Below are 23,420 nucleotides of genomic sequence, written 5' to 3' on the forward strand. Positions count from 1 at the left end.
CACATCCTGTAGTTTTCTGCTCCCCTCTCATCTGGCTCACTTCTAATTCCTGAAACAGGAGCACCAGGACTTTTTTCCTCACAGAGATGGACAAGGCATTCATGAATAATAGACATCACTGCAGATGTGTTGAAATAACAAGTGAACTTGGTCTTTAAAGCCTTTCTAAAAACATCTATAACAATTTTGCATGGGTTGACATTCTCCTGCAAGATGTGGGGTTAACTGTAAGAGTGCGTGCTTCTATCCACTCTTAGACCTGATCCATGATCAGAGCTGTCGGTGTCTAGAGAAGTTAGGGTGTCAGGGTTAGCCAGGTGTGGTGTATAGTTTCATGTTTTAACTTTTGTGTATGTCTGTGTCGGTATCCCCTAAAGCATGGAGCGATACTGTTCTCTGAGCAGAGAGCAGGTGCTAGGAAACATCCCCATGATGTTCATCACCTTTCCTTCTGCTAAAGACCCGACAGCCGGCATCAGACACCCAGGTAACACACCTGCTTGTTAGAGGCACAGTAGCCCGTCAAGTCAGAATGAGCTATTCTTGTCTTATTTTTGTGCAGCTAAATCCTGCATGACCCTGCTAACCATGGCCCGCTACGAGTGGTTTGAGGAATGGGAGGAAACCAAACTTGGCAAGCGAGGCCCTGATTACCTGGAACTGAAAAACAGCATAGCCCAGGAGCTGCTGGACTGGGCATTGACCATCTTCCCTCAGCTTCGTGAAAAAGTTTGTCTTTTTAGCATGAGCATGTCCCGTAGTAGGATAGGAGGAATTCACGAGAACCGACTCTAACCAACTTTATGTGTGATCTTCAGCGGATGTGATTGTTCCAACTGTGTGTTTGTGTATTCAGGTGGTGATGGTTGAGGCTGCCACTCCTTTAACTAATCTCCACTATCTGGGAGCTCCCAGAGGGGAGATGTACGGAGCTGAGCACAACGTGGAACGCTTCAGTCCAGAAACTATTGCTAGGACCCGACCCCAGACTCCCATCAGCGGCCTCTACCTAACAGGTGATGGGACTAACACAGTGGTCACAAATCATTTCTCACATGTCCATCTCAGTGGAACATGAACATGAACTATGTTGGCTTGACTTATTGAAGTCCAAATGGAGGGGCTCAAATGCAACAAAGTCTTCAACAGCTGTGCTTAATAGCAAAAATAGATAAATAACTATTTTGAGTACCTGTCCACTGTAGTGACCATTACGCATCAAAGGGTTGATTTAAAAAAACACTAAACAATATGTTGTTTCAAAAACACCGACTCCTTACAAGTCCAAATGCTCCGGAGGGCGCACATTTCTTTTAGGGCGCTTCGTACGGCTGGAACCTGCAGTAGCTGTTAAAGCTCGGTCAGCATCACCTGATCCCTGGTTTCCCTCAGAAAACTGCTCACTCACAGGAGTAGTATCATTATGTCCCAAATCATCTCCAGGATCAAAGCGGTTCTCCCAGTGTTGTTCTGTTTCAGTCACCCTCTGCGCTGGCGGTCCCCTTGTTTTCTTTGCGTCGAGCATCTGGTTCACGTCTTTTTACATTTTTCCCATTCAAAGACACCAAATATGTTACGGGACCCAAAACGTCAGTTATCACACCATCCAACCACCTCTCTTCTCCCCTGTAGTTTCTCACCACATACGGCCTGAGCCACAGAAAAAGATCTCAGCCTTTTCTTCCTGTAAGCCCGGTGGGGAGCACCGCTTGTTTGAGCTGCATCTGGTTCTAGCAGCGAAAGCCTCGTTCAAACTTGTCTGTGTGAAAACGGTTTTCTTTGTAGTGGTATGTGGCATGTTTCTGTACCTGTACAAGAAGTTGGCAATACAATATCACGCTGCCAACAACCTCGCTTTTGGCTAACGATCTTTGGAAATTTTGGACTAATCTTTCAGCCAGTCCATTTGATGCAGAATGATAAGCAGGAGTTTCAATGTGCCTCACTGCATTCATGGTAAGGAACGAATCAAATTCACTACAAGTGAATTGCGGGCCATTGTCCGTCACGCAACCCATACGCTGCAAACACATTTCTCATAGCCTCACTGGTTTTGCTGGCTGTAGTGGTCTGCATGTGTATTATTTCAGGCCAGTGTGCGTAAGCATCCATCACTACCAGAAACATTTGCTTATTTACCCCAATTTACCCAGTATCCTGATCAAGAGTAGGCCATCAAAACAAACTGTGGAAGAGCGACTTCATTGTCACCATTCCCCAATGGCTGTCACGTAGCTCTGATAAGAACCTCACATGCAGTTTTTCTGGGATAACAACCCCTAACCCCAGTGTACACATTCATTTTCTAAATTGTTTTAAATTGTTAAATCAACACGTACTGAACTGGAGTAGCTGCTAGAGGCTGCATGACTTAATTTTTTAAAAAGTCGACCGTCAAATAATGAAAATCGAGTCGACTTCGACTAGTCGTTGATGACGTCACACACGTGAAGCGGCTAAAATTGACGATGGGTGACCAAGCGTTTTTTTTGGGGGGTTGGTTTGCTGGAGTTTTTGACAATTAAAATTGCGCCCACATTTTCAAAGTTAAACACATTTCTTTTAACAACGGTAGTTTCTGCTTCAGCCCTCTCCCCCCCTCCCCCTGCGCAGCGGCCGCAAACTCACTGATGCTCCTGCAGCCTCTCGGAGTTCCTGCTGCTCTAAACATTAAAATAATTATTTCATTTTCTGTTCCTCACTTCTGATTACCTTCAATGGTGTCTGTTTGTTGCAACCAGCAGGTACAAAACTAACTTGTTTTTATTTGACTATTTTTCTGTCCTGCCTGTTTATTATCTTCCTGCATCTCCTCTCAATCCTAAAGAAAAACTGCTACCTGGGTTCATATATATTCACCTCATGAGTTATCTTTGAACTGCAGTTCTAAAAGATCTACCGACCGCAAAAACAGCGGAGTGCTCGCTGGCCACATCTGCTAGGTAAACTGGTGGTGAAGTCACCGGAGGACAAAACAGATGATACGCTCCACTCCACAGCAGCGAAACGGAACGGCACAAATAAAAGACAGAAAACATAAAAGGAAATGAGGCGACATGAACGATCGCGTGTTAAAGTAGTTTTTGAGGTGGCGACACCTGATTTGATAATGTTACTGTGGCCGTGCTCAGGACGCAGATGTCTGGAGCACGTCAACAATCAGAGCTTTGCATGTGCTAGCTGGTTAGGATGGGGGTGAGGGGAAGGTTACATTGCAAGAGGTTAAAGGTCACAATTCGGTCAAATGTCCGTTTTACCGCGGGTGTCACAGCGCGTCACCTCCCGACGCGCAGGAGCTTGTCACCTGCTGTCTTTTCCGAGGACTGCATCTTGTCGCTCATTATCACGTGACAGCGACTAGTCGATAACACGCATAAAAAGTCACCACAGAGCGGTGAAGTCGACTAGTCGACTAGTTCATACAAGCCCTAGTAGCGACGATCTGAAATGGATCAATGCAAGAAAGATATTCATTTTAAACCCATCATTGATTAAAGCACAGACCATTTAAACATTTGATTTAAACATCTTGTTCATTCAACACTTTTGATTATTTCAACCTATAAGTTATAAAGTCACTTGGGAACTTTGAGGAAGGTGAACTTTATTCAGCGTGAGGATGCATGAGACCTTGACTAAGACCGCTCTTTGTTTTGGGCCAGACTGATGGTGTGTTTGTGTCTGCAAATGAAAGTTCATTTCTGATCATTTTGTTGGTGAAAATTTGACCACTGGTACGTTACAGTAGGTTGGTATCTGGCGGCGGGTCCTTCCCAGTTTGAATCTTGCTGCCGTTATCCTGGTCATTGTCCCGTTGCTCGGCCGTGGCATCCTGGTGCTTCGTCCATTTCACCTGCTTGTCCTTTTTCTCTTCGGGTTTGGATCTGCAAGCCTTAGCAATGTGTCCTTCTTTTGACATGCCTGGCTTTCCGTGTCTTTAAATCTGAATTCACCTGGACCATGTCCATGGCCAGCTCATCTGTAGCATGGGTTAAGATGCTCTTCTTTCTTATTTGCACTTGCCGTTGAGATGGCATTAGCTTTGAAGCTCTTCTGGGACCACTGCTGGGCATTTTGTTTTGTTACCTCGTGAGCTAGTCCCCTCTCATATGCTGCTGACAGTGTCAGGTCTTTGTGTGAGCTGCATTTAACAAGCGGTCGTGGAGCTCAGCACTTTTAACCCCGCAAACAAATCTATTTCTTAGAGCACCGTCCCAAATCTGCACGTGCTGCTAGCTTCCTTCAGTGATCCAGATCTACAGCTCCCAGACGGCTCGCCTTCCTGCCCTCAGAACAGGGTAAGGAAAGTTAACAAACAGCATAAGAGCACCTATGAAACTCTCATAATGGGCGACTTTCACGTGAAACGTGTGAATTTAAATGGCTGATACTCTAAAACTTGCTGTTTTGCCAAGGACACAATTTCTGATCTTACAGACAGAATACCATCAATGCTTCCTAAACACCCAGCAGCCAAAAACCTCATCATCCATATTGGCTCTAATGATATCAGGATGAGGGAATTAGAGGTCCTTAAGCAGGATTTTACTGCTCTTTTGGCATCACTCAGGTCCCTAAAAATAAAATTGATAATAAGCAGCCCTCTAGCACCTGTGAGAAGAGGACCGGAACATTTTTCACGGCTCTATCCGTTCAACTCATGGCTCTCATCCACGTGGAACAAAGATTACGTCATTTTTTTCGACAATTTCAACTTCTTTTGGGATTGTAGACACCACTTCCTGCTGGAATTCGTTTGAACAAGGCCGGAGTTAGACTATTCACCTCAAATCTAGCACACATGTTGCATGTTTCTTGTTCGTCCCCCACATTTATCAAGACAGAACACGAGGATCAAGTTAAGGAGCCAGCACTATCTTGCAGTCCTCTAGAACCTCTACATGACACCCACCGAGACACAGACTACATAGATAACACCCAGAATGTTCCCAACCAACGAGATTGCTTGAGTTATCTGACATTAAACAAAATGTTCATGCTGAAACCATCGACATATATATCTGGCAAACAGAAAGCTCCATGGTTCTCTAGATCTGTTACCAAACACGAGAATGAGTGCCGATTCAGGAAAACTAACCTACCAGATCACTATCAGACCTTCAAAATGCAGCTGCATACTTAATTCAGTTCAATTCAATTCAAGTTTATATAGCGCCAAATCAGGACAAGAGTTGCCTCAAGGACCTTCACTCAGTAAACATTCCCATACAGGTCAGTTCATTAAGCCAATCAGTAAAAAGTTTCCTATATAAGGAACCCAGCATGTCGCATCGAGTCACTGACTAGTGTCAGTGTCTTTACAGCAATCCTCATACTAAGCAAGCATGCAGCGTGTCAGACTCAAAGACTGGATTCGGGATTAAGAGCTTTATTTAGACTGCTGGTTGAAAGCAGTGCTGGAAAGGCTGGAGGTTGGATGAGGTCTGAGGAGGAAAGGTGGAGGTTAAGCTGTATTAGCTTCTGAATACTCTGATCATGGATCACGGTGGAATGATGACTGAGTGAAGAGCCGGTGTGGCGTCTTCCATATATAGGCATAGATTGACGCAGGTGCAACGTGGAGGGAATCCCCGCGAGGGGCATGCTGGGTAATGTGGTCCAAGACGGAAGCCGGTCAGCTGGGAGAGCCCGGCCTGGGGGCTTGGACTCTGACAGGACCCCCCGGTCCAGGGACGGCTCCATAAGTCCCCGGGCCACCTCGGTGGGCCCAGAAGTCCGAGATGAGGGCAGGGTCCAAGATGGAGCGGGCCGGATCCCAGGAGCGTTCCTCGGGGCCGTAGTCTGCCCAATCTATGAGGTACTGCCAGCCCCGACCCCGGCGGCGAGCGTCCAGAATGCGCCGGACGGTGTAGATGGGCTCACCGTCGAGGAAGCGGGCCGGCGGAGGCGCTGGAGCCTGAGGCGGCAGGAGGGAGGATTCCACGTAAGGCTTGAGCCGGGAGGTGTGGAAGGTGGGATGGACGCAAAGGCTTGTAGGCAGCCGCAGCCGGTACGTGACCGGGTTGATGACCTCTGCACGGGGTAGGGCCCGAGGAACTGGGGAGCGAGCTTCCTGGAACCGGCACGGACCCGGAGGCCTGCCGTGGACACCCAGACCTTGTCCCCTGGAGCATAGGAGGGACCCGGGCGGTGCCTGCGGAGGTGTTGGTGTGAGTAACGGGCGTTGGCCCGGGTAATGGAGGCCCGCGCCTTGATCCATGCGTTCTTGCAGCACCGCACCAGGGATTGAGCGGCCGGCACAGTGACTTTGGGTTCTTGGTGGGCAAAGACTGGGGGCTGGTAGCCGTAGCAGACCTCGAAAGGGGACATCTGAGTGGCTGAGGAGGTGTGGAGATTATGAGACAGTTCCGCCCAGAGGAGGTACTTAGGCTACTGCGAAGGCTGGGCCGAGACAAAGCAGCGGAGGTACCGGCCCAACTGTTGGTTCGCCCGCTCCGATTGACCGTTGGTCTGTGGGTGATAGCCCAAAGACAGACTGACAGAAGCTCCCACTAGATGGCAGAAGGCCTTCCAGAAACGGGCCGTGACCTGGGGGGCCTCGATCTGAGACCACATCAACCGGGAACCCGTCGAGACGCACCACGTTCTCCAGAAACAGTTCAGCAGTGCGTCGGGCTGAGGGGAGGCCCGGGAGGACGATGAAGTGAACAGCCTTGGAAAACCGATCAGTGACCGTCAGGATGGTGTCGAGGTCGTTGACCGGCGGGAGACCTGTGACGAAGTTGAGCCCCACATGGGACCGGGGCGGCTGGGCACCGGAAGAGGTCTGAGGGTGCCAACCGGAGCCTGGGTGGATGCCTTAGAGTGGGCGCAGACGTCACAGGCGCTCGTGAATTCCTTGACGTCCCTCTCCATACATGGCCACCAGAGAGCCCGTTTCAGGAACTTGAGAGTCCGAGAGAAGCCCGCGTGACCAGACAGGCGTGATGAGTGGGCCCAGGCCAACGCCTCACTGCGACAGGCCGTGGGGATGTAGAGCCGACCGGCGGGGGTCTCTGGTGGCGCTGGGTCATCCCGGAGGGAGTTTTGGATGGCCTCTTCCAACGGCCACCCAAGGTGGGCCACAAAACGATGCTCCGGGAGGATGGGCGCCGGCTCAGACGTGGGCACTGAATGTGTGAACTGGCGGGAGAGGGCGTCCGCCTTCTGGTTCTTTGTCCCGGGGCGATAGGCGAGATGTAACTCGTAGGGTTCGAAGAAGAGGGCCCAGCGAGCCTGGCGAGGATTTAGCGGCTTGGCGGACCGTATGTGGGTTAGTTTCTGGTGGTCAGTCCAGATGGTGAACGGCTTAGTGGTGCCCAGAAGCCACTGCCTCCATTCCTCCAATGCTCATTTTATGGCCAGCAGCTCGCGATCCCCTACGCCGTACTTCTGCTGGGTGGTGGAAAACTTCCTGGAGAAGTAGGTGCAGGGATGTAGCCTGTCATCTGGGCCGCCTTGGGACAGGATGGCGCCGACGCCGACATCCGAGGCGTCGACCTCGACCACAAAAGGGACTGCCTGATCCAGATGGTGCAGGATAGGAGCCGATGTGAAACGAGCGACTAGGTAGTGGAAGGCCCGAACGGCCTCTGGGGTGAGCCGGAACGGTTGACCAGGTGGGCTCGGTCGGGTGAGAGAGGTGAGAGGTGCTACAATGGTGCTAAAGTCTTTGATAAATCGACGGTAAAAGTTGCAGAAACACAGAAAACTCTGCAGTTGCTTCAGGCTGGTTGGTTGGGGCCAGTCCTTCACCGCCTGGACTTTCTGAGGGTCCATAGTCCGACCTTGATCCGAAATCAGGTAGCCCAGGAATGAAACAGACCGCTGGTGGAAGGAGCACTTCTCGGGCTTACAGAACAGGTTGTTGTCCAGAAGCCGGGTCAGGACAGCGCGAACATGGTGGTGGTGTTCGGCCTCTGACTTGGAGTAGATCAGGATGTCATCCAGGTAGGCAAACACCCACCGTCCCAACATGTCACGGAGGACATCATTGATGAAGCGTTGGAAAACGGCGGGGCTATTGCACAGTCCGAAGGACATGACCTGGTACTCCCAGTGACCGGCGGGGGTGATGAATGCCGTCTTCCACTCATCTCCAGCTTTGATACGGACCAGGTTGTAGGCGCTCCGGAGGTCCAGCTTGGTGAAAATCCGCGCCTGGGAGATGGCATCCAGGGCGGAGGTGAGGAGCGGCAGAGGATGGCGATCTCTGACTGTGATCTTGTTCAGTCCTCTGTAGTCTATACAGGGGCAGAGATTATCCTCCTTTTTCCTCACAAAGAAGAAGCCTGCGGCACCTGGGGACGATGAGGGTCGGATGAAACCCTGCTGGAGGGCCTGGTCGATGTAGTCCTCCATAGCTCTGGACTCGGCGGGAGAGAGAGAAAAAAGGCGCCCCCGGGGTGGACTGGTCCCTGGCTGGAGCTTGATCTCCATGTCGTATGGACGGTGAGGCAGCAGCGCCGTGGCTCGCTGCTTATCGAACACCGCGGCCAGGTCCCGATAGGGCAGTGGTAGATTGGGTGGTGCGGAACCGGAGCCACCCTCCGGGCAGTCAGGTCGAGGTGGAGGAGGAGAGAGGTGGGTCCGGCACTGGGCCCCCCATTCCAGAAGGCGAGCTTGGGACCAGGAGATCCGTGGGTTGTGGAGGCGGAGCCAGGGAAACCCCAGGATCAGAGGAGAGGAGGGAGCATGGATGATCAGGAAATGGAGGGTTTCCCGGTGGCCCTGGACTGTCATCTGGAGAGACTGCATTCGGTTTTGGACAGGGTAAGGCTGGAGGGGCCTGCCGTCCACCGTGGTCACTGGTACAACCCTCTCCAAGAGGGTAGTGGGGATCCGTAGGCGTTTAGCCAGGTCCACATCCATAAAATTGTCAGCGGCACCTGAGTCCACCAGCGCGTGCATCTGGAGCGAGGTCTCGCCGTATAGGAGGGTGACGTGTAGAAGTAGCCGATTGGAAAGGGCAGGGGCTGGAGGCAACCCAGGCTGAGCGACCCCGAGACTCAGTGGGTTCCTTCGTTTCCCGAACGGAGTGGGCAGTTCATGCGTCTGTGGTCGGGGGAGCCACAATAGGTGCAGAGACCCTCTCGCCACCGTCGCTGTCTCTCCTCTGGAGGAAGGTGGCCCAGTTGCATGGGCTCCTCAGCAGCAACGGGTCTGGAAGCAGACGTGGGGGGACGAGGAAAAGGTCCAGGCGCCCTGGATGGGCGAATGAGAGGCTTGGGCCGAACCAAAACCCGCTGATCTATGCGCAACGCCAGATCCACCTCTTCGTCCAGGGTCTGGGGCAGCTCTTTTCCCGCCATCTCATCCCGGATGTAGGTTGCCAGTCCCTCCAAGAAGACGGCTCGAAGGGCAGAGTCATCCCACCGCAGCTTGGCGGAGATGGTGCGGAACTCCGACGCATATGCGCACACAGAGCTCTCCTTCTGGCGGAGTTTTAGGAGTCGTGCTTCTGCCCCCATTTCGCTGCTGGGTGGAACAAACGTCTTTCTGAGGGCAGCCACGAATGCAGCGTAGTCATTGCAGTCCGGTGATTTGGAATTGTAGAGCGCAGCGGCCCACTCTGCCATGCGTCCGGTGAGCAGGGAGGTGAGCTGTGCCACTCGAGAACGCGCAGTGGGGAAGCGTCCTGGGTGGCACTCGAACTGCATCTCAAGGGTAGCAAGCAGACTGTCTGGACTCCCCGTCTCTCCATTCCACTTCTCCGGGAGACTGAAGTGTGGCTCTCCCATCGGTGGAGTGAGGGCTTGCAGGTGGACAGCATGAACCTGCTGCTGGAGTGCCGTGACGGCAGTAGACAACTGCATGGAGAGATCGGTCTGGGAGTTCAGTCTGGTGTTAAGCCGGTCGACCTAGGCGTGGAGCTGAACGTTCTCGTTCACCAGTTGCTCCATCTTTCTCGTCACCTGCTCGAACTCCGCTGGATTAATGGACTCAGTCATCCTGTCAGATTCGAAGACTGGGTTCGGGAGTAAGAGCTTTATTTAGACTGCTGGTTGAAAGCGGTGCTGGAAAGGCTGGAGGTTGGATGAGGTCTGTGTTGGAAAGGTGGAGGTTAAGCTGTATTAGCTTCTGAATACTCTGATCATGGATCACGGTGGAACGATGACTGAGTGAAGAGCGGGTGTGGCGTCTTCCATATATAGACATGGAATGACGCAGGTGCAACGTGGAGGGAATCCCCACGAGGGGCATGCTGGGTAATGTGGTCCAAGACGGAAGCCGGTCAGCTGGGAGAGCCCGGCCTGGGGGCTTGGACTCTGACACAGCGACAGTGGAGAGGAAAACTCCCTTTTAACAGGAAGAAACCTCCAGAGAATCCTGGCTCAGTATAAGCAGCCATCCTCCACGACTCACTGGGGATGGAGAAGACAGAGCACACACATACACACACACATACACACACACACACACACACACACACACACACACACACACACACACACACACACACATGCACGCACATGCACAGCAAGGGCACGGGGTGGGGGGGTCGGAAAACAGTGGGCGTGAGCAGAAACGGTCGTTGAAAATTCTCACCTGATGTGAACAGAGGGGGAGCCCGGAGCGGACAGCGCACGAATTTCATGAGTGATCCATTTTGCGGCGCTTTGCAGCTGGTGTGTTCCGGGTACAGCTGGTCTTCCCAAAAAGCTGTGAAGCGACTGCAGCTTGTTCAGAATGCTGCTGCTAGTCTTAACAAGAATCAGGAGAACGGAGCACATCACTCCTGTTCTTATATCCCTACACTGGTTACCAGTAAACTACAGAATAGATGTACTACTATTAGCTTATAAATCCCTCAATGGCATGGGACCAGAATACATGTCAGATCTCATCCTTATGTAACAATCAGAACCTCGGGTCCGAACCAAACAGGGTGGAGATGCTTTTAGGTACTATGCTGCTCACATATGGAATCAGCTTCCTCAGGACCTCAGATGTGCGTCAACCCTAGAGTTGTTTAACCCTAACGTGCTCATCAGCATCTTATGCTGCGTCGTCTCCACGGTAATCTGTGATGTAATTGGTCAACCTTAATTCTGTCTTTTCCTTTTAGCTCTAAATTATAATTTTATCCGTGTATATTTTCATTTGTGTTCTCGTGTTTGCCGTCGTGTCATTTCGTGCTAATTGTAAAGCACGTTGAATTGCCCGTGTTTGAAACGTGCTCTATAAATAAAGCTGCCTTGCCTAACTTTAATGCATCAATGGTTTCCTTTAACTGATGTCCTGTTCTGGTGAATTCTGTATTAATTCTGTGTGTTTTATTCTTGTTGATCTCTCGTTGCAGCTCTCTGTCATTCATTTGTTCTTGGTCGATTTCTCTGTTTCTCATCACATTTTTCTTTTTCTAAGTCAATCTGCCTCAGATCATCTTTCATTTTATTTGTTCCCGCAGACCTTTACTTAGAAGTCTCTTCTTTTCAGCTGCTTTTATGAGACATCTCTACACTGGCTTTGTGCCACAGAAACAGCCTGTTGTGTTGAATTGATAAAATTTGGACAGCTTTCACTGTCATCATTCAGCATAGTTTTTGCAACAATTTTTCTGTGAAACCAATCTGTTCTGTAATGTGATGATGGACCATGGCCTGCTGGTCTGTGGACCTGAAACACATTCATTTCCATTGCTCTGATATACATCTGTCTGCGGTTAAATGTGCTGGTATATGTGGCATTTCCTCCAGAGTTCATTATGTGATGATGTCACATAGGCACTGAGCAGGTACATCTTTTGATTACAAGCAAGCAGTGGTCACTTGACCTAAGTGTTATGTCTTGTTGCCTAGCAACAAGGCATCGCTATTGGTTCTATTTACCCTTTAGGAGTGTCTCATTATAAACTAGAAAATTCCTGAAGAAATTTTAAAAAGGGACCTACTACCTGGAACAAGATAGTGTTTATGCAAATGTACAAAATGCCACACACACACTCAAAGATTGAAAGGGTAGTTCAATCTGCCCAAAAGTGACAGTTTTTTGTTGATATTTTCACGGCGGTAAATCAGAACACTCATAAAAGCAACAGCACATCTCAAACGGCCAAGTCGCTCGTTTTGATGTGTGGTTTGTGGAGGTGCGTGTTGCCGTTGGAGCCGCTTCAGTGTGCAGGAAAGAAGAATATTAAAGGACATTAATGTAGAAAACTCCACACGTGCATAAGGAACCTGCTGCTGCAGCAAGCAGGCTCCTAATTTACTTTAAGAGACAAAACCTGAAAACGGTTTAACAAATGTGGCTAAAATACTGAAACCCAAACCAAACACCAAAAGAATTTCTCTACAATTGAACTTAAGTCCGAGCAGTAAACAGCCGTTAAACACAAGAGGAACTAAACTAAAGCTCTGTAAGGAGTTCCAAGTCAGCAAACAACAAACTACGATTTATCTCTACTCTAAATTTGTTGCGTTGCGGTGTGGATGGCGGCGGACCATGTGTGGTAGAGCTGACCAGGAGGTAGAAATGCAGGCTCAGATAACAAAAAATGGATTTAATGATAGAGGATACAGCAGGAGCAACGAGACACGACAACAAACTACAACAATGATCCGACAAGGGACACATGCAAGACGGGAGGCATAAATACACAGGGAAACAATCAGAAACACATGGGCAGGTTAACAAGGGGCAGGAGAGAGTAAGAGTCAGAGGGGTAGGAGCAGATCCTGACAGTACCTCCCCCCTTAAGGGGCGGATACCAGACGCCCACAAGAACCACTTAACTCGGAAAACAAGGGAACCAGGGATCCGGAACATGGAGGCACAGGGGGTTTCGGAATGAAGACATAGGGACACTGGAGACTTGTGATGTAGACTCGGGACCTCAGGGGAACTCTGCAGACACAGGGACACTGGAGACTCAGGGAAACTCGGGACCGTAGACTCTGGAACGTAGACTCGGGATCTCTGGAACTTGGAAACGTAGACTCTGGAACTCGGGAACGTAGGCTTGGGAACTCGGGAATGTAGACTCGGGAACTCGGGAACGTAGACTTGGGAACTCAGGAATGTGAAGAGGCTGCAGCAGCGGGACTCTGAAGAGGCTGCAGCATAGGAGGCCTGCAGGCGTAGACCCTGCAGGTGAAGACCTTGCAGGTGTAGACCGGGAAGTTGATGAACTGAGGCAGCGACGCGAGGAAACCAGGATCGGCGGCAGGTTCTCGACAAACGGTCAGAGCAGGTGCACATAATGATCTGCAAAATTCTCTCTGTAAGAACACCAACAGAAACATTTCTGTCCAGCCTCTGACAGCTGCACCTTTGTATCCAGGTTCCTGTAATAGGGAGGACGGGAGGATGTTGTTCATGGTGCTCAAGTGTGGGTCAGGATGAGGTGGAGCTGTCCATGGTGGTGGGGCAGGAACCTGGCAGCCAAGTGTGCTCATGCTGTGTGTGTAAACCACATGGCCACTATCTTGTGTCAGACAGACATGTTTGTGTGTGTGTGTGTGTGTGTGTGTGTGTGTGTGTGTGTGTGTGTGTGTGTGCCATGAGAAAAAAAATTAGAGAAAAAAGAAAACTACATAGAATAGAACAGAATAGAATAGAATAGCCTTTATTGTCATTGTACAGGGTAGTACAGTAGTGAGTGTCACTCCCTTTGGTGCAAAATGTAATGTGATACAAGAAAATAATATAAATGTAGAATCAACAGTAACGTCTACAAATATATACACAGAGTAGCAGCATGACTTGGGTTGTGTGCAGGTCACTGTGGTAAGCTGAATTTTAGCACATTGAGTAAACATAAATAGCACATATAAATGTTTTTGCACATGATCAACATTGAAACACTAAATGTGTGGTTCGGATTTACAGGTTCATCTGATTTTGTGGTTGTTTGCTTCAGTGACTACTCTAGCTATCCCTGAATCTATTTGCCCTGGTTTTATGTGACCTGTACCGTCGGCCTGAAGACATGACATCAACGGCATGAGAGCAGAAATGAATCTAATGGTCGTCAAACCCTCTGAACACCCCCTTCGCGCCCCCTTCTCCAAGATGGCGGCGCGCACGGACGCAGCGACTCATGGTTCCCAGCAACTAAGTACAATTGTTTGTCTTTTAGGTTGTCTTGTTTTATCAGCCCACTTCTGCCATGGACTTATTAAATACTCACCCCAGGAGATATTGGCCATCAAATCTCAGCTAAATACTAAACTAACAGTTGAATTCACCCGGACATACGATATTCCACCAGAGATAGCCAGACCAGCCGGAGCTCCGTGGACTGTTGTCGGCTCTGCAAGGCGTAGCAGACGGCGCAGAGACAGGAAACAGAAGCAAGGCTGCCGAGCAGGCCTACTAGCACAACTAAGGAGGAAACCACACCGCCCGCCGCTACCATCCATTCTGCTCCTAAATGCCCAGTCTCCTGCCAACAAAATGAATTATCTGCAATCACAGCTTGCTTACAACCACACCATTTGTGATTGTTGTCTGCTGATTATTACGGAATCCTGGCTCCACTCGCACATTCCAGACGCCAGCGTTGAGCTAACCGGCTATGTGCTCCATCGCCTTTATCGGGATAAAAGCTCCGGTAAGACCAGAGGAGGAGGAGGACTCTGCGTTTATGTGCATGAAGACTGGTGCCGAAACAGCAGAGTAATAACTACCTTTTGCTCATCTGACTTAGAGGCTCTGTCTGTCCAGTGCAGACCTTTCTATCTGCCACGGGAGCCAATGCTAGTCATTGCTACTGCTGTTTATATCCCACCTAATGCTAACGTTAGCGCTGCACTCATCCAGCTTCATCACTTTTTAACCAAACAGCAGCAGGCTCATCCAGAGGGAGTACACATAATAGCTGGGGACTTTAATAAAGCATGTTTAAAGACTGTTTTCCCCAAACTCCACCAACATGTCAAGTTTGCAGCTCGGGGTAAAAATACACTGGACCGTGTATATACCAACATCAAGCATGCTTATAGAGCTACACCCCTTCCCCATCTTGGACAGTCTGACCACCTCTCCATGTTTCTCATCCCAGCTTACACTCCCCTCAGGAAGCAAACAAAGCCCACAACACACCATCACCACGTTACCTGCTGAAGCCCTCCCTCAGCTACAGGACTGCTTTGCCAGCACAGACTGGAGAGTGTTTGAACAACAGAACCTGGAGGCACACACAGAGATGGTGCTATCCTACATCAGAACCTGTGTAGAAAATGTCACAGTGACCAAACAGATTCGGATCTTCCCAAATAGGAAGCCCTGGATGACATCAGAGGTCCAGGCTCTAATCAGAGCCCACAATATGGCCTTCAAGTCAGGTAACAGCAACTTGTACCGCAGAGCCAGAACTAGTCTGAGGAAGGGCATTCACCAGGCAAAGAGAGTCTACAGGAGGAAAATAGAAGACCTCTTTCACAACAACAATCCCTGGAAGATGTGGAAGGGGATTCAGACTCTGACCAACTACAGAGGCCACACTCTGTCCAACACTGGCAGCAGCAGAACACAGGCAGAGGAGCTTAACAACTTCTTTGCTCGTTTTGAAACCACTGCCCACCCACTTTTGCAACCCCCCCACAACGTGAGCAACCCCACTCCTCCCTCTCCCATGCTCCAGGAACATGAGGTGAGAAGAACCTTGAGAGCAGTTAACCCCAGGACAGCTGCCGGACCAGACGGCATACCAGGGATCGTGGTCAAGGAGTGTGCCAGTGAGCTAGCAGGTATCCTTACCAAGTTGTTTAACCTCTCCCTGTCTCATGCTTCAGTCCCAAGCTGCCTCAAATCTGCAAAAATTATTCCCATCCCTGAAAAATCTTCCATAGACACCATAAATGACTATCGACCGGTTGCCCTCACACCTGTAATCACAAAGTGTCTGGAGCGACTTATCTCCAACCACATCCAAACCTGTCTCTGTCACGGTGTAGGAGGTGGAGATGATGGACCATGTGTGGTTGAGCTGAGCAGGAGGTAAAAATGCAGGCTTCAGAAAAGTAAAAATGGTTTAATGGCAGGATGGAATGAACAGGAACACCAGCAAACAGCAACAACAATGAACTGACAAAGGACAGGGGCAAACAGGTGGTTTAAATACAGAGGGCTAATTAGGGAAACATGGGCAGGTAAACGAGGGACAGGTGAGAACAATAAGGGCAATCACGGCAGGAGAGGAACACAGTCAGGTTGGGCAGGGGCAGATCGTGACAGTCTCCCCACCTCCTTCAGTTTGCCTACTGGGGAAACAGATCAACAGAGGATGCCATCGCCCTGACGCTACACACAACACTGAGCCACCTGGAGACCAGAGGAAGCTACGTCAGGATGCTCTTTGTTGACTTCAGTTCAGCGTTCAATACCATCATCCCAGACATTCTTACCTCAGAACTGCTGAGCCTTCAGATCCCTCCCTCCACCTGCCACTGGATAAAAGACTTTCTCACAAATCAACCACAGCATGTTAAACATGGCTCCCATCTCTCCTCCATCCTGCTCAGTACTGGCTCTCCTCAGGGCTGTGTGCTGAGCCCCCTACTGTACACTCTGTACACATCGGACTGTACCGCATCCCACCCATCCACTGCCATCTTTAAGTTTGCAGACGACACCACTGTGGTCGGCCTCATCACAGACGGAGATGAGGCTGCTTACCGGGCGGAGGTCAGTAATCTGTCAAGGTGGAGCTCAGATAACAACCTCACTCTGAATATAAAAAAAACCAAAAGAGCTCATTCTGGATTTCAGGAGACACTGTCACACACACGCCCCTCTCCTCATAAATGGGGAGCATGCGGACCGTGTCCCCTCCATCAGGTTCCTTGGCACCATCATCTCTGCTGACCTGTCCTGGTCTGCCAACACCAGAGCTCTGGTTAAAAAGGCTCAGCGGCGGCTGCACTTTCTCCGGGTCTTGAGAAGGTCTGACCTGGATCAGAAACTGCTGCTGGCTTTCTACCACTGCTCCGTGGAGAGCACCTTCACCTACTCTCTGAGTGTGTGGTATGCAGGCTCCACTGCTGAGGACAGGAAGGCTGTTCAGAGGACAATAAACACCGCCCAGAGGATTATTGGCTGCACCCTGCCATCCCTTGAGGCCATCTCCAGAACCAGCTGCCTGAAGAGTGTCACGAACTCCTCCAGCTGACTCCATTTCCCAGCATTCTCGCCACCATTTCCCATCATTCCCGCAACCAAAGTGGCCGCCGACGTCATCACGCCGACACTATATAAGGAAGTGCCGGCGTTTCATTCATTACTCTGTCATCGTTCTCACCTGACTTTGAATCGAGTTCTCAGGCTTACCAGCCTTCAAACCGAACCTAAAGGAGCTAAACCACGCTGTTTATCTCCACCACTCCGCGTCTGGGCAACAGACCTTCTCAGCCACGCTTCAGCTCTGCCACCAAACCTGACAGGATGTCAGAGTCTCAAGTTGACCCAGCGGAGTTCGCTCGTCTGCGTGTTGAAGTGGTTCAACTGCGCGCAGCTACGGATCAGCATACGGCAGAAATGAACCAGCTCCGTGCCGTAGCTGATCACCAAGCCACAAAGATCGAGTCACTCACCGAGCTAGTTCCCCAGCTTACTACTGCCCTGCAACGACGGACCTCGGCCGTCTCTGAGCCGATGGAGCCACGCCTCAGCCTTCCAGATAAGTGGGACGGAAACAGGGGGTCCCTGGAGGGCATGCTGGTGACCCTGGCAATGACTTTTGAGTGCCAGCCAGCAAGCTACCCCACTTCCTGTTCTCGTGTCGCCCTGCTGACCTCACTGGTGACGGGTCGAGCCGGTGAATGGGCAGCGGCTCTTTATAATCAGAAATCTCCTGCCTGCAATGACTATGAGACTTTGTTGAAGGAGATGAAAAAGACATTTGTTCATCCCAGCAGCGAGGTCTCGGACGAGACTCGGCTGCTTCAGCTTCGCCAGGGCTCCCAGACGGCGTCTCAGTACACCTCTCGCTTCCGGACGACAGCCGCTCGGTTGTGGTGGGATGACGCCACCCTAAAGGCCGTTTATCTGGAGGGGTTGTCACCTAGAATCCGAGAGGGCATGATCGGACACGAGGCCCCCACCTCCCTGGACCTGGCAGTGGATTTGGCTCTCCAGCTGGACCGCTGCATCCTGAACAGGCCGAGCACCACGTCAGCTCCCATCTACACCAGAATGTCACCCTGTCGTCCGGCTCACCAACCGACGGAGGAGCCGATGCACCTCGGACATCTCCCTCCTGAGGAACGGGCACGGCGCTATCAGGAGGGACGATGCGCTTACTGTGGGGATTTGGGTCACCACCGTGGCACGTGCCCAAAAAGACCGGGGAACGGTCCCCCCGGGTTGGAGTGGGGGCTGTCCCGCCCGGAGTCTCCACTTTTACGGCTCCACACCGCACCACTCTCCCGGTCTCCCTCCACCTGGACCAAGGTCCGACCAGACTGGAGGCTCTTTTAGACACTGGGGCCGCGGAGTGTTTTATCGATCATGGACTGGTTACTCAGCTCAAAATACCCCTCACTGCTCTTGACCGACCCATCCCTGTGACCTCCATAGACGGCCGGTCAATCATGCCGTACCCTCTCACCCACCGAACCCAGGGTCTCCACATGACTATTGACCAACACCTGGAGACCCTACACTTCCTGGTCATCCAGGCTCCGGCTACACCACTCATCCTGGGTCACTCCTGGTTATGCCGTCATTAGCCTCACATCTCCTGGTCCATCAGTAAGGTCCTGGCCTGGGGCACGGGTTGCCAGAACCACCGGGGCTCCTCTACACCTCGGACTGGAGCAGCTCCTCCCAAAGACATAGACCTGACGCTCGTCCCTCCTCATAACCATGACCTCGCTCAGGTCTTCGCTAAAGAACCCACTACCAGGCTACCTCCTCATCGACCCTATGACCTGGAGATCACCCCCCCCCCCCCCCTCGGGGTCGCCTGTTCTCCCTCTCTCCGGCGGAGACCCGGGCTATGGACAATTATATAACTGATGCCCTCCAGAAGGGATTCATCCATCCCTCAACATCCCCTGGGGCCGCGGGGTTTTTCTTTGTAAAGAAAGAGGGGGATCTCCGGCCCTGTATTGACTAACGAGGGTTAAATAAAATAACGATCCGGGACCGTCACCCTCTCCCTCTCATGGGCACCGCCCTGGACGCCATCATACAAGCCACTGTATTCACTAAACTGGACCTGCGCAGTGCTTACAACCTCATCCGTATTAAGGAAGGTGAGGAGTGGAAGATCGCCTTTATCGCACCCACCGGCCACTATGAATATTTGGTGATGCCTTTTGGCCTCTGCAACAGCCCCGCCGTCTTCCAGCGGTTCATTACAGATGTGCTGAGAGACATGTTGGGCCGCTGGGTCTTTGTTTATCTAGATGACATCCTCATCTACTCCCGCACAGCCGAAGAGCACATCCGGCACGTTCGAGCTGTTCTGTCCTGCCTCCTGGACCATGGACTGTACTGCAAACTGGAGAAGTGTGCGTTTCACCAGGAGTCCACCTCCTTCCTGGGTTTTACCATCTCCTCCCAGGGCCTGAAGATGGACCCCCAGAAGGTTCAGGCCGTAGCTCAGTGGCCTCTACCCACGACCCTGAAGCAGCTGCAAAACTTCCTGGGTTTCTCGAACTTTTATTGGAGGTTTATATGCAACTTCAGTTCCCTCGCAGCACCTCTGACCTCACTCACCAAAGCCGCCAACCAGCCTCGCCCTTTTCGCCTTACTCCAGAGGCTGTCCGGGCTTTCCATGATCTGGTCGGACGTTTTACTAAAGAACCCATCCTCCTCCACCCGGACCAGACCCGGCCCTTTGTCGTGGAGGTGGATGCCTCTGATGTGGGAGCAGGGGCCATCCTCTCGCAATGGGGTCCAGACTCTAAGCTCCACACATGCACCTACTTCTCCCGGAAGTTTTCCCCCACACAGCAGAGCTATGGGGTCGGTGACAGAGAACTGCTGGCTATAAAATGGGCTCTGAAGGGATGGCGGCAGTGGCTCTTGGGGACCACCAATCCCTTTCTGATCTGGACCGACCACCAGAACCTCAGTGGTCAACCACCTGGACACCATACTGACCATCACGGACCGTTTCTCCAAGGCCGTGCACTTGGTGGCCCTGGCCGGTCTCCCCACTGCCAAGAGGACGGCCGAACTACTCCTCGAACAGGTGGTGCGGCTCCATGGTTTCCCCCAGGACGTGGTTTCTGACCGGGGACCCCAGTTCGTCTCACGCTTCTGGGAAGCGTTCTGTTGCCTGGTCGGCGCTTCCACCAGCCTGTCCTCTGGGTACCATCCGCAGACGAACGGTCAGACGGAGAGAGCTAACCAGCAGCTTGGACGCTACTTGCGCTGCTTCGCTTCGTCCCAGCCGACCACCTGGCCCCGCTTCCTCCTGTGGGCGGAACTGTCCCACAACCTCCAGACCTCCTCTGCCACAAATATGTCTCCCTTCGAGACCTGTTATGGGTACCAGCCCCCTCTGTTCGACCATCAGGTGCCGGAGGTGGAGGTCCCTGCTGCCCAGACGCTGGTCCGCCGCTGTCGGCTCGCCTGGATCCGGGCCCGTGTCACAAACTCCTCCAGCTGACTCCATTTCCCAGCATTCTCGCCACCATTTCCCATCATTCCCGCTACCAAAGTGGCCGCCGACGTCATCACGCCGACACTATATAAGGAAGTGCTGGCGTTTCATTCATTACTCTGCCATCGTTCTCACCTGACTTTGAATCGAGTTCTCAGGCTTACCAGCCTTCAAACCTTCAAACCGAACCTAAAGGAGCTAAACCACGCTGTTTATCTCCACCACTCCGCGTCTGGGCAACAGACCTTCTCAGCCACGCTTCAGCTCTGCCACCAAACCTGACAAAGAGAACTGCTGCTATCCTCTGTCACCCCACCCACCCAGACCACTTCCTGTTTGACCTGTTGCCCTCAGGGCACCGCTTCAGGTCAGTTAAATCACATACCACCAGACTTTCCAACAGCTTCTTCCCTTGGGCCATCAGAACATTCTACACAACAGCACCATTCAACCCCCCACATCCCCATCAGTAATGTGGACTAATCTGTTTTAAATCCTTTTAAATTGTTGTTTTAGCACATCTGAATCACTGGATGTGCTTTCTTGGTGTTTGCTAAATGTTTTTAAATTGTTTTTAGTCCTCTATGGTTTTGACATTTATTGTTATTTATTGTCTTGTGCACTGTTGATGGCGGACCATCTGTAATTTCATTGCCATGAGCAATTACGATAAAATCTTTTCTATTCTATTCTGAACTACTACATTATAGCCGCAGCTGCCCTGGGGTGCACTGACGGAAGTGAGGCTGACGAACATCGGCGCCACTAGTCTTTCTTACCACCACCAGCAGGCAAAGCGGGTTAAGCGGTCACAAGGACACAACATCAGCATTCTCTGGCAGGAGACAGGATTGATCCTACAACCATCTGATTACTGGACAACCTACTCTACCTCCTGGGCGACTGCTGCCCCATCACCAGCATTATTATAATTTACAGCAAACATTCTGTAAAACGCTGGAGGATCAGCTTCTTGGTCTCAATTCTACAGAAAAATCCTCTCTAGGATTCAGGTCATAGAGTTTCTCCTCCAGATGGTGAGAAGGTTCAGTTGATTGCTCTCTATAAAACCTCATCAAGGTGTGTTTGTGTGTGTGTTCAGGTCAGGACGTGTTCTGTAACGGCATGGCTGGAGCACTGCATGGTGGACTACTCTGTGCCTCAGCGGTCCTCAATCAGATCCTCTACATTGACCTTCTTGCTCTGAAACTCCGCCTTAAACACCGAAGGATGGATCCTAAGAAGACAGGGTAGCAACAGAAAGGTACATGGCTCCATTCTTTTTATCCAACGATGTGTGTGTGTTGTCAGGGCCGAGAAGAGCTGAGAGTTTCACAGCTTTAAGATGCTAAAACCTGATCATCACTGAGACGGAAGAAAGGTTTTGACAAGCACGTTCCTATCATGTCTTGGTGATCATGGCTGACATGCTGTTGTTGGTTTGATCTCCAACAACAACGAGGAAGAAGGTAGAGGAGCTACTGATTGGCAAATGGCCAACAAACTCACTTTAGACACACCAGGACGCTCTGATTTGGTGTCCCAATGTAAATCAGTCCAGAAGATAAACTCTGAGTTCTGTGTTTTCATTTATACCCAGAAACTACTTTTTCATCGTTTTAACTTAATATTCTCATTTGTTTATTTTAGAATTTCAGAGTGTTTGTAAACAAGAGGAGGTGGAAAGAGGACCAGTCAACTTCTCGCTCGTCCCCATCAGCCAACTTGGCGCTGCCACCTCCAGCTGTGACCATCTGACCTTTCGAGTTCATTTCCTGTGTACATACACACCATCATCTTTTTACATGGAGCATTGATGCCTCCAAAAGATAGCTGAAATGATACTGTAGCTGTAAAATGTGTTTATTCTTCTCACTATATCTGGTTTGAATGTTGTAAACTGGACTTGATTTGAATGAATGTAGTCTCAGTGTCATTTTTGTGCTGCCTGCTGGTGGTGTGGAGTGAGGTGTGCATGCTTTGGACAGATGATCAATTAAAGGTCTGATTCGCTCATTTGCTGAATACATCTGGTGTGGTCTAGTAGGGATGTGTATTGGTGACATTCTGGTGATACGATACGTATCACGATACAGGGGAGACGATACAATGTATTGCAATACATTCAGTCAGACGATAGTGAATTTTTAGACTAAATTCATTGCAGGAAAATCCAATAAAGAGTCCAAACTGAAACATAACGTGTTTAAAATGAGCTATCTGAACCATAACAGAGGGATTTACATTTCATTGGGGGAACAAAACCCATTGCACAATGCCGCCAACTAGTGGTTGGTGTTTGAATTGCATCAAAAGATAAGAAAATACACAAATGTTTGCATGTGAATTCTTCCAAAAATTAGATACACAGCTTTTGAATATCAGTATAATATTGCAAGAAAAAAATCACGATAAACTGCCATGTCGATATTTTCTTACATCCCTAAAGTTCAAAGTTCAAAGTCATTTATTGTCATATTCTCCACATGTGCAGGACATACAGAGAAATGAAATTCAGTTTCAGCACACACAATTCAAAGATCAGACATACGTGGATAAGACACATAACAAGAATTGGTGACTGCGGTCATTCGCAACATGAGTCGCGCTACCTTAATTGATGAAAAGGGTGTTCCATGAGGGAAGTTCAGGGAGGGAGAAAAAAGGCATTAACAGGGTTACACCAGCAGGGTGTAGCACTCCAATGCAAAAAAAACACCTGACATACATGGAAGCACAGACAGCACAGATACAACATCAGAGTCCGGTGGGGAGGTGGGGGTGGGCGGGATCCTGAAGCCTCCAATGGGAGCTGCCACTGCGACGCATCGACCAGCTGCAGACCAACAGGTGGGAGGGAGA

The 23,420-nt window shown here is 50.6% G+C and overlaps 1 protein-coding gene across 1 annotated transcript in view; it reads left to right on the top strand.

The window, feature by feature from the left end:
* Positions 1–22,583, top strand: part of LOC107396584 (all-trans-retinol 13,14-reductase) — a 35,683-nt gene extending 13,100 nt beyond the window's left edge. The window contains exons 9-13 of the mRNA XM_015976355.3: positions 378–487; positions 563–729; positions 857–1,016; positions 21,661–21,822; positions 22,209–22,583. Coding sequence (XP_015831841.1) covers positions 378–487; positions 563–729; positions 857–1,016; positions 21,661–21,812 — 589 coding nt within the window. The 3' untranslated portion in view covers positions 21,813–21,822; positions 22,209–22,583. The remainder of the gene's footprint in view (positions 1–377; positions 488–562; positions 730–856; positions 1,017–21,660; positions 21,823–22,208) is intronic.
* The last annotated feature ends 837 nt before the right edge of the window (positions 22,584–23,420 follow it).

This window comes from Nothobranchius furzeri, chromosome 18 (genome assembly GCF_043380555.1).
Source record: "Nothobranchius furzeri strain GRZ-AD chromosome 18, NfurGRZ-RIMD1, whole genome shotgun sequence".
Classification (NCBI taxonomy): Eukaryota; Metazoa; Chordata; class Actinopteri; order Cyprinodontiformes; family Nothobranchiidae; genus Nothobranchius; species Nothobranchius furzeri.